Source organism: Nicotiana attenuata, chromosome 9, assembly GCF_001879085.1.
Source record: "Nicotiana attenuata strain UT chromosome 9, NIATTr2, whole genome shotgun sequence".
Lineage (NCBI taxonomy): Eukaryota > Viridiplantae > Streptophyta > Magnoliopsida > Solanales > Solanaceae > Nicotiana > Nicotiana attenuata.
Window position 1 is genome coordinate 32945796 of NC_031997.1, and position 14058 is coordinate 32959853.

Sequence of the window (14058 nt, forward strand, 5' to 3'; positions counted from 1 at the left end):
TTCAAATCCAAAAATAATGCCAAAACATGAAAAAAACTTCAGCTCTTATCCTAAAGTATCATTATCATCTGTTTAACTCTGAAAATTTTTAAAAATTTGAACATCGAATCACAGAAGAATTTATAGAAATTACATTAACAACATGAACAACCTATCAAACTAAACCCTATCATAAATACATGAATATCAAAACCCAAAACCAGAAATTAAATCATAAAACAAAACCCAGAAAGTTAATGCAATGTACATGTGATTAAATCGTAATATGGTAACAACGACGACTAGCAGTTGAAAATTTGAAAGAACGACGAAAACCGTTTGATTTCTGAGAAGAGCAAATCGAAAAACGCGAATAACGGGAGAGAGAAACAGTAGAGCACTAGCGTATACTTGGAGAGAAAGTAGTCTTTTAACAAAAAAGGGTAAAATAGTCTTTTCAAATGGCTTTTAACAAAAAAGTGGGTATGGGTGCAAACAGAAAGACAAAGCGGGTACAGGTTAAAAGGGGGCGCCCAAATAGGGCGCCCCGTGCAATTTTTACATTTATAAGTGATAATTGAATAATAGCCACAGTTTCAAAAGTAATTGAAATGTAGCCACTTTTCATGTAAAGATAAATCAGAATGAAAATAGTGTTCAAAATCCGAAAAATATTCCATCATAATATAATGGAGTTTGAATTTTTTACATGTGAACTTCCAGCATAATCTACTGGAGTTCTAGCATATTATACTGGACTTCCAGCATATTATGCTTGAAGTCCATAAATAGGTGCTTCAATCTCCAGTATATTATGCTGGAACTTTCTGTGTGATGGAGTTTCAACATAATATGCTGGAAGTTCATACACAGGTGCACCGATCTCCAGTATATTATGCTGGAACTTTTCGTGTTACAACGAAATAATGGCTATTTTACAATGACTTTGTAAACACTGGCTATTTTTTAATTACCAGTCCGAAAACTGGCTAGCCCGTGCTATTTTCACGAAAAATCTCCAAATATTACTTATTGGAGATGAATATTCCAAGTATATTATTATTGTGTTAGTTGGTGCTTATAAATTAGGTTTTTCTGACCTTCTGGAAACATCTAAGTTTCTATACAATTTTAAAAAAACATAAAAATATGTGAAATATTTGTTCTAGTTATTAGTTTTGATAAAAGAAAGTAATGAGATACGAGTACATGAGAAAAGAACTTATTGGTGGTATACTTCCTTTAATGAAATATTGATGATTTAGTCCTGATTATCTTCTTTAAAACAGGTAACGGATAAAATATGAAAAATTGTAGACCATCATGATTTTCTCTTCGAGAACACTCGCCTCATCGATTCTTCCCCTCGTTCCTTTATCTTTCATCTTTGAAATTTTCGAATTTAAATCTTTCGGATAATTTTTTTCTCAATATCATCCGGATTCCGTGTATTAAACTTTAAAAGGACTCCCTAACAACTACTGCGCCCATTTTATATTGTTTAATAGAGATTTTTTATATTGTAATTTGTCATGTGATGACAAGCTAGTTATCCCTTTTAACAAGCTAATAATTAATGCTTATAATAAAAAGAATCACTTATAACCTTATAAGAGACATGATTATTTAAATATTTTCTACAATGTCAGTGCATAGAATCTCACTCATATAAAACAACAAAGGCAAAGTAGATTTACTAAAATCTAACTCATACAAAACAAAGGCAAAGTAGATTTACTAAAACGAAATCTAAACCACCACATTGTATTTCCAATAGATTGTATTTCCAGATATGGTAACATAGAGATTTGGCCCTTCAATCATCTGTATGTCAAAGTTATGCCACACTTTGCTTAATTATATTAATGATGAGAAAATAGAAAAGGAAAAGAAGAGAGAATGATCTTCAGCACATGCAACTACTCTTGAGTCCATTCTCTTCTATCAATTTCCTTTATCTGCATTTTCATTTGTATTCCAAAATCATGTTGTTCTCTGGTGCCAAACCAACACAAGCTCTCAATATGTTCTCAAGCATTGCCCTCTGCTTTGACAGGGCATTCACCACTGGTGTACCTGGTGGTACCTGTTTTCCAATTCACAACAACAGTTAAGGAAAAACTATTACCAAAAATCAACGGATTACAAGCGAAAAAATAGGAGAATTAGAGCTGAAACGACACTTTTGTGGTTCATGTGAAGTCCTTTATTAGTTTATTGCGACTTCTGCATTATCTTTTAAGTCTATGTACAACAACCACTAGACCCAGGGGCAGAGCTAGAGCTTTGGATGCGGGTTCGGCCGAACCCAGTAGTTTTGGTCCAAACTCTGTAGTTGTTCTTAAAAGTTCATTGAATATGTACAAGTTATTAATTTAGAACCCAGTAACTTAGGAGAAATAAGATCCTGAACCCATTAGCTTCAAATACTGCCTCCGCCTATGACTAGACCTCAGTAAACAAGTTGGAGTCGGCTATCTGAATTCTGAATGTCTATGTTGCTCCACTAAGTTGCTCGGACTTGGGTGCGGGTGTCCGATACGGGTGCATATCTAGAGGTTGGATCCTTCATGATCTAAATTTTAAGATTCGGGGGGGTTTGGATCCAGGTACGAATACAGGTGCGGAGATTCAGCTAAACATAATTCAAGTATCTAAAAATAAAGTTATAAAGATACATCTAAATTATGAGACATTATACGAAAACTTAAAATGCATTCTAAGAAGAAAAGAATATTGATCAAGAGGAGAATCCAAGAAGGAGATAAAAGGAAAAGGACTGACATAAAAATTTCTATTTACAAAGTATTAAGTATTCTTCAATTTTACCCTAACTTTTGTTCGGATTTCAAAATTCATTGTACCTATCCCGAATTTCTCAGCCGATTTTGATCAAAGTACCCAAAGTCGATTAATCAGGTAAGGATCCCACACCCATATCCACACGCACATCGTATCGACACGGGTGAGGCACTGAAAGTGAACTGTCCGAGCAACTTAGTTGCTCCATTTAAGCTCATCGCTGTCCAATATTGTCTTTTAGTCTATGTGCATATGAAAATTTGAATAACTGCTCGTTGCCCCATTTCTATGTTTATCTTGTGGACCACAGATAGTTCTGGTCATTCATTTAATAAGATGAAAGAATCCAACATTGTCATATCAGCTATAGACCTAGCACATGCTCTGACCCAATTATCTTTCAATTTTTCACTCTTGCTACTTCTTCACCAGTAATGATAATTGCACATTGTTTACATTTAAGTAAAGGTGTTCAACGGGTGGGTCGGGTCGGGCCGGGCCTATATTTTTTGGACCCGTACTGGTTACGGTCCGGGCCGGTTACGGGTTGGGTCTTAACGGTTTTAACGGGTTCGGGTTCCTCCGGGTAAAAATTGAACCATAAGGGTTACGGGTTGAGGGGGCCGGGCCGGGCCGGGTTTAGTATAATTTTAATTTTTTTTTTTGGATTTTGTATAAATATTGTAAGTTATAGTATTAATACAAAGTACTAACATAAAGAATACAAGGAAGATGGGAAAAAATTGCACTTATAAATTGCAAGTGCTATATTTATTTCAAAATTACAAAATTAAAGTTTGCATTTAAAAAGTAAATTAACAAATAAATAGTAAACTAAATTTTCATGCATAATAAATTAATAATACTTCAAATTAATCTAACAAACTAAATCATTAAGCATAAATACGTCTAATAATTTAAAATAACACAAATTGTCTTAAAATCTTAAAATAACACATATATAGCATATTTTAAAAATAATGCGTTACCATCATATTCTATGATTTGAGCATTTATAGTTTTATACCCTAAATATATACACTATATGTTAAATTCCAATAATTTTAAATTATGTTAATTAGTATACAATAATTGGTATATTCATGGTATATTCATGGTATATTTATAGTATATTCATGGTATATTTATGGTATATTCACGGTATATTCATGTTATATTCACGTTCCGGGCCGGTCCGGGCCGGGCCGGTTAACCGGTTTAACGGCACTGTTCATCTAACGGGTTTTACCGGGCCGGGTAACCCGTTTCAAAAATTTAAACCGTCCAAACCCACCCCAACCCCCCCTACCCAGCCCCCCCTTACCGGTCCGGGCCGGTTCCGGGTTCTACCGGTCTAGGCCGGTCCGGAACCGGGCTGACCCGGTCCGTTTAACACCTTTACATTTAAGTCAGTTTTAACCTAAGTTGCTCGGACACAGGTGCGGGTGTCCGACACGAGTGCAGATCTAGAGGTCGGATCCTTCGGGATGTAAATTCTAAGATTCGAGGATACGGATTCTAGTACGGATACGGGTGCGGGGATCCGACTAAAAATAATTCAAAAAAAATAAATAAATCTTTAAATTATGAGAAATTTTGTGGAATTACTTACGTATAGCTTGTAAAGTGTGAATTTCTTTTTTATTCTCAAGTTGTAGATAACTAAAGTATTTTTCTAGATAAGATACGCTATTTTCTTTAAATTTACCCCTAGTTTTGGTTCTAATTTCGGGAATCAAATTGTATCTCGTCTCGAATTTTTCCGTCCGTCGTGGTCAAAGTACCCAAAAGTGTTTGACCAAATCCGGTACGGATCCCGGTTTTAACTGAAGGAAAATAAACTGTCACAGAAACTTTACCAGAGGAGCCTTAGTGAGGTAGCTGAGTATAGTAGCCACAGGATGGAAAGAGTGGAACTTCCCCTGAAAACAGAATCACTTCTCATCAGAATTCTCACAACATTGTAAGTGTAAAACATTGAATTCAGATAGAAAGTAACTGACCTCTCCTTCAGCTTTGAGTTGAATGCGAGTGCTGAGTTCGGCGAGAAGGACCAAGTCTAATATAATTGGAGCTGCCAAAAGAGAGTCCTCACAAGTATTGTGCAAAACTATGGTGTTCTTTCCACCCATGAAAATCTCTGATGTGTACTCATCCATTGCTCTCTTACTATCTCCAACATAGGGGACATACTGATTGAATCCGAAACCAAACATTAGTTTTTGAGAAATTTAAAATGCATGTTTGTGTACATTAAATATATCTTTTTCGCGTTATATTATTACCTTGATCACAACAACATGGTCAGGATGCTCGCCAGCTTCATAGAGAATGGCGTTGCTGGAAACCATGTCATCGACAACATTGCTCTTCGAGATCTCCTTAGACCGGAAAGTTTGAGGGGCAGAAAGATTCATTCCATCATTGTTACCCAAGTGATTATAGCTCACTATTGACGTTGGCTGTCAATACAAACACCACGAGTTTCAGCACGATTATACTAAAAAGGGACAGCTTGGTGCACTAAGCTCCTGCTATGCACGGGGTTCAAGGAAGGGTCTATTGTACACAGTTTTACTTTGCATTTCTGCAACAGACTGTTTCTACGGCTCGAACCCGTGACCTCCTGGTCACATGACAGCAACTTTACCAGTAACGCCAAGACACCCCTTCATTCAGCACGATTATACTATTGCTCTATAAAGAACTTCATCTTCCAAATCAAAATTACTTCAAATTATTAGTACACAAAGTGTTTCAAGATTTCAAAGCTCTAGCAGATTTAACAGCAGAAGCCATACCTTAATACCAGCTCCAACAAGAAAATCGACCAGCACGGACTTCATCTTGGTTTGACCACTCTTAAAGTCATCACCACCAATTAAAGTGTTCCTCTTTATGGCCAAATCAATTAGACCTGAGAAATAGTATCAGCAAAAAATACTTAGTATAGAAGCTAAACACACTTGTAATAACTCGTTACATATATTTAATCGAGATTCCAGACCTGGGACGAAAGTGTTTTGTGGGCTTCCATTGATGAAAGGCACATTTTCAAGAACACAAGCAATAGCATACAAAGTAGAAGGAGATATTTCAGCCTCATTTCTATCCACAGCAGCCAAAAGATTTTCCATTGTGTCATTTAGTCCAACAATTACATTGCTGTATCTTTCAGTGTTGGCAGTCCACAGCACCACAATCTTGTCTACCTTATTCTTCTCCTTGAACTCCCTAAATTACCACACAAACATGTTATTTACGCTCTAAACTTGGCAGAAATAGGACAACTCTGTTTAGGACTAAAGACAATTAATCAAGATTATACTACTTTTACCTAATATCTTTAACAATCTGATCAACTTGTTCTTTCTTGGTTCCTTTGATCACGTTGTTGGCGCGTGATTCTTGGTTAGCAGCAATGAAGTCAGGGTCATAGATACCGGGAAGGGGGACCATGGATTCCATGTATGGCCTCAGCTGGTTTTGCAGATCAATGTCGAAAACCTTAGCCCTGACCATAGCATCTGCCAAATTCATGTTGCTAATGTCCCATCCTCCAAATACTACATCATCTGGATTAACCTATTTCATCATCAGATCAATTATATTAGTCTGAATCTAACTTCACGTCACTTAAACGGTAATTATAGGTATACAGAGGCAGATTCAGCATTTGAACTTTATGAGTTCGAATTCGAAATTCTATCACAATCTATATGATTTATTGAGTTTGGAATCCATATTATTCACACTTCTTTAATAGGATTTTTAACACATATACATGGTTTTAGCCAAAAGTACTAAACCAATATCTTATACGCTGCACCCATCCCTGTAGGTAACTATACATAATAAGTGGAATTTAACCTGAAAACTAAGACAGATATCCTTCTATAAGATGTTAAATAAACACATATACAGGGTTTGAGCCAAAACTATTGGGTTCAGATGAACTCGTATCTTATACATTGCATCCGCCTGTGCAGGTAACTGCACACAATAACCGGAATTGAACTAAACATAAGACGAGTAACCTTCTATAACATGATAAATTGCATTGATATATAGCGTAAAAAGTTCATTAAGCTGTCAGTGCATATAAGTTAAATCCTATTAAGTGAATTCATTAAAGATAATCAATCAAAGAGCAAGGTGAGTACCATGGGAAGGAGGCTTTTGAAAGGGGCATAGATCTCTTCTCCATTGAAAGATCCAACTCTAATTGTTGATGCCTGAGTAAGAGACCCAAAGTAATTGGCTAGTTGCACCTTTTCTTTTGTTGCCCATGAAATTCCTCTACAAAAATTCCCCCAAACAAAGCACCAAAATTCATATTATTTAGGATCCAAAAATGATTGTTAAAAACTATTCTTAAATCTTACTTCATAGTAGCATACATTATAAAATCAACAAATGAAATTTGATAATATAACAATTGACAAATAGACATGAAATTAGAAAGAAACTCACTCTTTATTAGCAATAACACCTCCGGTCAAAGTTGAACCATTGTTTCCTCCCCATCCAACAAGCATAACCCTATAAGGAGAAAAAAAAAAATCAACACATTAATGTAAACATGAAACAACAAAACACTAAAAAAATTACACAATTTTTAGTTTCCAATTCATGGGTCATTTTTGTAATGACGTTCGGGCAAAGTTGCGCGCATCTCGACTGTTTTGCCGGATACTTGCTACATACAGAGGCAGAGCTAGGGTTTGAAACTTATGAGGTCGATATTCTAAATCTTTTCAGTTACAGGTTTCTAAATTAATAATTGGTACATATTCAATGAATTTTTAACACAAATACGTAGTATGGACCAAAGCTAGTGGGTTCGGCCGAACCCACATATTCTATTCTTCCTCCGCTCTGGCTACCTATCACCAAGCACCCGCACATGTACCGAATAACTCTGTATTGAAAAAATAAAAAGATGAAAAACAATCAGAAACATACCCTAATTTGGGAACATTGGTATCAGTTTTGAACTCATATTTGACAGATTTTGGCTTGACAGTCCATTGATAAGAGCCATTTTTCTCTTCATGAACAAGCTCTGTGGTTTGATAATCATACACAGAGTGAATCTCATTTTCTGTGTATTTCACATTTGGGCTCTCAACCTTAAAATTTTCAATAAACATTTTGTCAAAACACCTGATCAGAACAAATCTAAGAAATTTTTTCAATTAAGAAAACAAGAACAGAGAACAAGTGTTTAGAATCCTATTTGCACCCAGATGTTGCTGACAGGGAAGAGTATATATAGACAAAGAGAAAATACAAGTCGCATTTTCTTAGTGGAGTCCCACTATATAATACATCCTAAGTGGTTACAAGGCATAAAGTGAAGCTTAGCCATGCAAAATATTTGGCAAAAAAAAAAACTAGATCCTTCTACCCCTTTTATTATTTTATTAAAGTTTTACACACTTATGGTGTAAAAATATTTGAAAAAAATCATATTTATAAGATAATTCTTGGTAAAAATTAGCATTTTGGGCCTAGTAACTCATAAGGGGTGCTAGTTAATTAATAATTAGTTGTCCCTTTAGATTTATATTGTAGGCTCTAGCATAATTTATATAAACACCACTATGGGTATTAGGAGACTCACTTGTTCAATGAGAGAACGACTAGGGTTTGTTTTATGCATCCAAATTTAAGAATAATTAGGCTATAAAAACAAGGGGCCCATCCGCTATGTGAGGATTCCCGACGACCAATAATTCGAGTCGGTTCGCTGCAGACGTACAATCCACATACTGTAATACCCTTTACACGTTTTAGTATGATAATGAATTTAGGTAATAACACTAATAGTGAAACAAATTTTATATACAGTTAGAGTGATTTAACATTATATAGCAGGTTACTTACAATTTAATTCTAGGTTTCCAACGGTCCATCCATAGAACTTAAACTCGTAATTACATGTAAATTTATGTAACAAGCATTATTTGATAACGTGATACAAATAATAAATAACATGTTATAAAATATTAATATTCACTGATGGCGTAAAAAATTTTACACTCTCCTTAAATAAATATAAATTATTTTTTTATATTTTCTTATTTGTAATTTTATGGAAGTGAGAGACAAGTGGGCTAGGCTTCTTGCGTGGCCTAATGATGTAAAGTTGATCTCAGGATTTTCTATATTGGGCTGTGGCCGGTATTAGAGAGTTTAATTGGTGTTTTTGTAATTAAGAAGATTAAAAATAACCAAATTGTCATCAGATTATACTCAAATCTGACTTTAATTATGGTTACTCATGTGCACAACATGGATTTGGATTCGTTGATTCATTATTTGAAGAGCACTATTAGTACAAAACCATATAAAATTTGCAAGTTTGTTGCCTTTTTATTGTTTCGAGATTGATCTACTTCTTCAATCCGCAAGTGTGCTATATTAATATTTGTTTCCTGCATAGTTTTATTTTTTAATAATGGTGGTCAGGGACCAGCTTGAACACAAATTAATTATTCTGCAAGGTCTTTACACTAGTATATATATCGAGTAATTCTACAATCAAGACTTAGATAAATAAATAAAAAAATTATCTTAATTTGAAGTTGAAACTTTATGATTCTTCGATGAAACCACTAGGTCACACTCTTGAGTTCTTGTGTGTTATTATTGTTTTCTTATTGAAACACATTTCATTTTTTTTAGAACCAGAACAATCAAAAAATTCTTTTCAATAATATTCTGAAAATCGAATATATATTTTCATGGGTGGAGTTTGGAGAGGGAAGTGTACATGCATACCTTACCCCTACCTTTGAATAGGTAGAGAGGTTGTTTCTAAGAGACCCTCGAGCAGGCACAGTCACCGCAGCAAGAATTGGAAAATAATAGAGAGTCATATCGAGTTGGGTTTTGGGGGGGGGGGGGGGGACAATATCGAGATAGTAACTAATCGAAGCTGAAGCATAATCATAAAAAATAGATTTAAATAATAGACTAAGGCTAGGAAACTCTCAGATGAGAAGCTACTGGAAACAATAAGGTGACTCCTGTGGTCTTACATCCTTTGTGGGCTTTGACCCACACACTTGGCAGATTTGTAATGGACCATGCTTCATCTTTTTTGGGCTTTCATAAATCATGTGACCTGTGGTGGGCCCAATATTACTACTTTAGCCCTTCATACAAGTACATAATTGATAAAAGAAGGAAAAATAGAAATCTTCTTTTCCTTGAATAAAGTTTGTGTGGGATTAATTTTCTGTTTTTTTTTCCTTCATTGTTTGAGACTTTTTGGGAAAAACTATGAGAGATTGTCCAATGTTAAAAGTGTAATTTGGATATACCGAGCCGAATAAATTTGTATTGGGTCGATAATTTGACAGGACGAGTATGGAAATGGTAGAGAGTAGTTCTCATATTGTGGCCCATGAAAACCTAAATAACAAGCACAACAGAGTATAATGACGTCGAACGGGTCGGTTTACTACCTTTGTACGTGTATGGCCGATTTACGGCCTTTGCACGGAGTTTTGGGCTACACTCAGAAGGAGAAGCGTATGGGCTTTGGTCGCCATAAATACTCGGTGAATATGTATGATACTCAATAAATCTTAAGATAAGCTTTTGAATCTTGGTGATGGCCCTTGAGGTAATTAATTTGAGATGAGATTGTTAGGTGTATGAATAAAATTATACATTAGAAGTTGATAAGAAAGATTGACATATAAGATACAAGGCCGGGATGGCCTGCGCCAGCACGAGCCCAATATAGTGAAAGTTTGAACTGTTATATGTTATTTAACATTATTTTGATGACAATTATTGATAGACATAATTTAGCATCAGCTAAATATAACACTCACGGATATTATATGATTGGCAAACGACACATTCTTTACATCAGTAGCATCATTAAACGACTAGATGCTAAAGTGTCGCATTCTTTGAAATATTTTATACGATTTAAATATCAGCAAACAATTATGCGCCTTTCGTGCTGTGTTTAGTCTTTTTCTTAGTCTTTAGACATCTCCTTAGCCTTCTTACCTGTACAATTATGAACAGAGAACTATTGTGAGTGCTCAAATCTCAAACAAAGAAGATAAAAAAGACAAAAGATATCTGTCAAAGCGATAGGCGAAGAACAACAAAGAGCATATGGCACTCTTGTCAGTATACTTCAACATCCAAGAAATATCTCAATTTGGTACTTCAACCAAGAAAAGGATAGATTCCTATAGATAATAGACCACTAAAAGTAGCTTCTCTAAGACCTTTATATGTTACAAGTACTTCAAAATTCTGTGTCTACAATCTATCAAGAATTCCAATCGAGGCAAAATGATTATACTTACCAGAACATCAGCATGGACACTCCATTTTGGTAACAGAAAGGTGTAGTGTCTAAACCTCTCCTTGCATTCAAGAATTAATAGTATTGCAGCTCATCCAGTCAAAGAGTATTATTGCTTGATTTTTTATAAGAAAGTACCAGGAAAGTAGAGAAAAGTACAAACAATGAGAAACTGGGCAATTGTTACAATCAGCTCAGCATCTCCAAGATCTCAAAATACTTAAATCTTCATACTCTTTCCTTACACCAAAAATATAAATTCTTTAAACATCTATTCTTCACAATAGAAATATGAGATCATTTGCCTTCAACGCATCTAATTGCTTGATTTAGTAGTTGTACAATGCTAGACTATACTATAAAATTTGTGGACACTATCAAAGGAGCATCAAAACCTTATAAAAGAACATTCTATAATGCAAATATAGAGAGCAAGAGTTGCAGATTACTCGGCTAATAATATGCCGAACATGATGGTGGGCTGGTAGTAACCACTGAAGAAGAAACCCCTCAAAACTAATCAGAAGTCGAAAGTAAAAATAGCAACAGTATAGAGTGATATATGTCATTGTGTAGTCCAGGTCTGTGAGATTGAGGGGGGAAGGAAAGGACTCAAGCAAGTAGTTATAACCATAAACCATTGAGCGGGCTTCTCTAGCCAAATGTCACCATGTTAAATGTTCCTACGGTCACAATCATTAATCCTACATGCAAGTATTTAGATAAACCAAATGACTAAGATATGGTCGAAACCATTACCTCCTCAAATCACTAAGCAACTTTCAAGACGACAAATTAAATATATGCAATGCAGAAAAGAAAACAGTTGAAACAAAATTCATGCAAATTAAAAGAGCACCAGCCTCTTATGGAATTGCCTAAAAGTAGACTGTGCAATTAAATACTATATTTTAAAACTCAAAGTAATTATCTCTTGCTATTGACAATATGATAAGAAATCATATCTTCATTGTAAACAAAGTGAAAATAATATAACTGAAAACAATATATTATGCATAAAGCATATCAAATGAACAATTTTATAAAACAAAGAACAAATATTCAAACATATGTTACAAATTTACTTTATAATAGGTAACTCTGCTTACCTTGAAAAAATTCATTACAGCTGAAGGATTGCATAAAATGCACGTTAAAGCAGATCCTAACAATACTATCCTTGAAGAGATCTTATCTCGGAGAGTGAGAGCTTGAACCCAACATTGCAATTCCTACAATGAACTCGAATAGTGCAAGCAGATGTTAAAATCATCAAAACACACACACACACACACAGGAATAAGGGGATTCCTGTTCCAACCGTCGACTGAGCTATCAACCACATGAACATTGGGCAAGGTCTTTTTAACAATGGAACAAAACCTACACTTAACCAATCAAATGATTGAGAGACAACTAATGTTATAAAGTTTTCTAGGGATTTCCATGACTCTAAGCCTTAATCGTTTTGAATTTGGTCTTCGGAAGGAGAAAACATTCTTTATTTATTTAATGTGCAATGTAAGTCCTTAATATTTTTCTTATTCTTTTAAACTTGATGAAAGAGAAATAACATCATCCCTAAATATAAACTTAAAGGGGTATTTGATTTTATTTTAATAAAGTTTCATCTCCTTAACTGGCTTTTGATAATGTGCAAGAAATCAAAGTTATTTTATTTTGTAAATCAGAAGTATTACCGGTAGACTTAAGAGTATCAGTTTGATATCTATGGTGAATTATGCAGAATCCTTGTGACATTGAATTACTTCTTTATCATCCAAAACACAATAGCTGAAAAAGATACTTATTAGTAATCATACCAATAAACTTCTTATAAGGTTCATTCGACTTAGTACATGATGAGTCCACTCATATGGGCAAACAACAATTCAAGCCAAACAACTGACCCGAGTCAACAAAAAAATTATTTTGTGAACCATAAATGCCAACTTAGAATTCAGCAGAAGCATACTCATAAACATATATAAAGATAGTGATAATCATATATGAAGCGTAAGGAAGATCGAAGAGTACCTGAAAGCATAGTGACGAAGATAAAAAAAATGATCAGTAGGACTTGTCGATAAGAGGCAGAGGAACAACACGAACCTCCAAATAAATGTAGCTGCTCGAAAGCAGAAAAATATCAATGAAATCTGACGAAAGTTCATTAACTAAAACGTTAAAATACAATCCTCCCGGATGGGGTAAAAACATTAAATAATTGAGCTTTACCTTAAATTCATGAAAATAAAACTGAATTAAAGACGGATTTATATATAATCACAAGAAAAATATTTGGATAATTTTAGAGCTAGGTTTTTAATGGAACAAATTGGGGGGGGGGGGGGGGATTTAGTATGTTTTTTCCCCAGAGAAATTATGAATTGAAGGTTATCGGCACTTTTAAACAAACTCCTCCATTTACATCCTTTTTGGGTTCCACCTCCCAATCTCTTTGGTGGAAAGCGGGACCGATGGAGAGATGGAAAAGGCCGAAAATTGCAGAAATAGTTATCCAGAAATCTGAGATGGCATAAAGAAAGAAACAAGTGAAATCAAGAGCTCAAGGAAATACTATAATGAAAGAAGACAATAAAAACAGAGCATAGAAAGAGAATTGAGATGAGGAACACTATGAGAGAGAATTAAGAAAAAAGATTAAGAAGGAACTCTGTAATACTATAACTATGTGTTTCCAGGAACTAAAGCCACGTATACCACTTTGTAGACATGTAACTATACACAAAAAAAGGTAAGAGCTGAAATGACTAAAATAACCTCAGTTAGAAATTTAATGGCTAAAAGCTAACAGGTCGAAACTCTCGCTCTTCTATTATATAGAATATGGACCTAGATGAGGTTGTTTGAGAAAAATAATGCAAACTTAGCTCAAAATAAACAATATCAAACTATATTAAGAACGTCTTTTA

The 14058-nt window shown here is 34.6% G+C and overlaps 1 protein-coding gene and 1 long non-coding RNA gene across 3 annotated transcripts; both read right to left on the minus strand.

Annotated features, from left to right (window-relative positions):
- Positions 1659–8090, minus strand: LOC109232231 (inositol-3-phosphate synthase-like). Its single transcript, XM_019397921.1, has 10 exons — positions 7747–8090; positions 7255–7323; positions 6945–7080; positions 6119–6366; positions 5789–6015; positions 5583–5698; positions 5067–5243; positions 4785–4973; positions 4641–4703; positions 1659–2065 (listed from the first exon to the last, which is right to left on the minus strand). Exons 1-10 carry the CDS (start codon positions 7932–7934, stop codon positions 1946–1948), a joined length of 1533 nt encoding a protein of 510 aa, XP_019253466.1. The 5' UTR covers positions 7935–8090; the 3' UTR covers positions 1659–1945.
- Positions 10541–13798, minus strand: LOC109232232. 2 transcript variants are annotated; one of them, XR_002068926.1, is made up of 4 exons: positions 13361–13798; positions 13160–13250; positions 12232–12354; positions 10541–10815 (listed from the first exon to the last, which is right to left on the minus strand). It is a non-coding gene; the product is annotated as an uncharacterized LOC109232232 (long non-coding RNA). The 2 variants fall into 2 exon arrangements; XR_002068925.1 differs by having other exon boundaries at positions 13160–13798.

Excerpts from the sequence above, each read along its gene's own strand:
- LOC109232231 (XM_019397921.1), bottom strand. The coding sequence starts at position 7,934 with ATGTTTATTGAAAATTTTAAGGTTGAGAGCCCAAATGTGAAATACACA. Across the intron at positions 7,324-7,746 it reads ACCAATGTTCCCAAATTAGG|GGTTATGCTTGTTGGATGGG; the intron begins GTATGTTTCTGA and ends TTCTCCTTATAG. Across the intron at positions 5,244-5,582 it reads TTGTTGGAGCTGGTATTAAG|CCAACGTCAATAGTGAGCTA; the intron begins GTATGGCTTCTG and ends TTGTATTGACAG.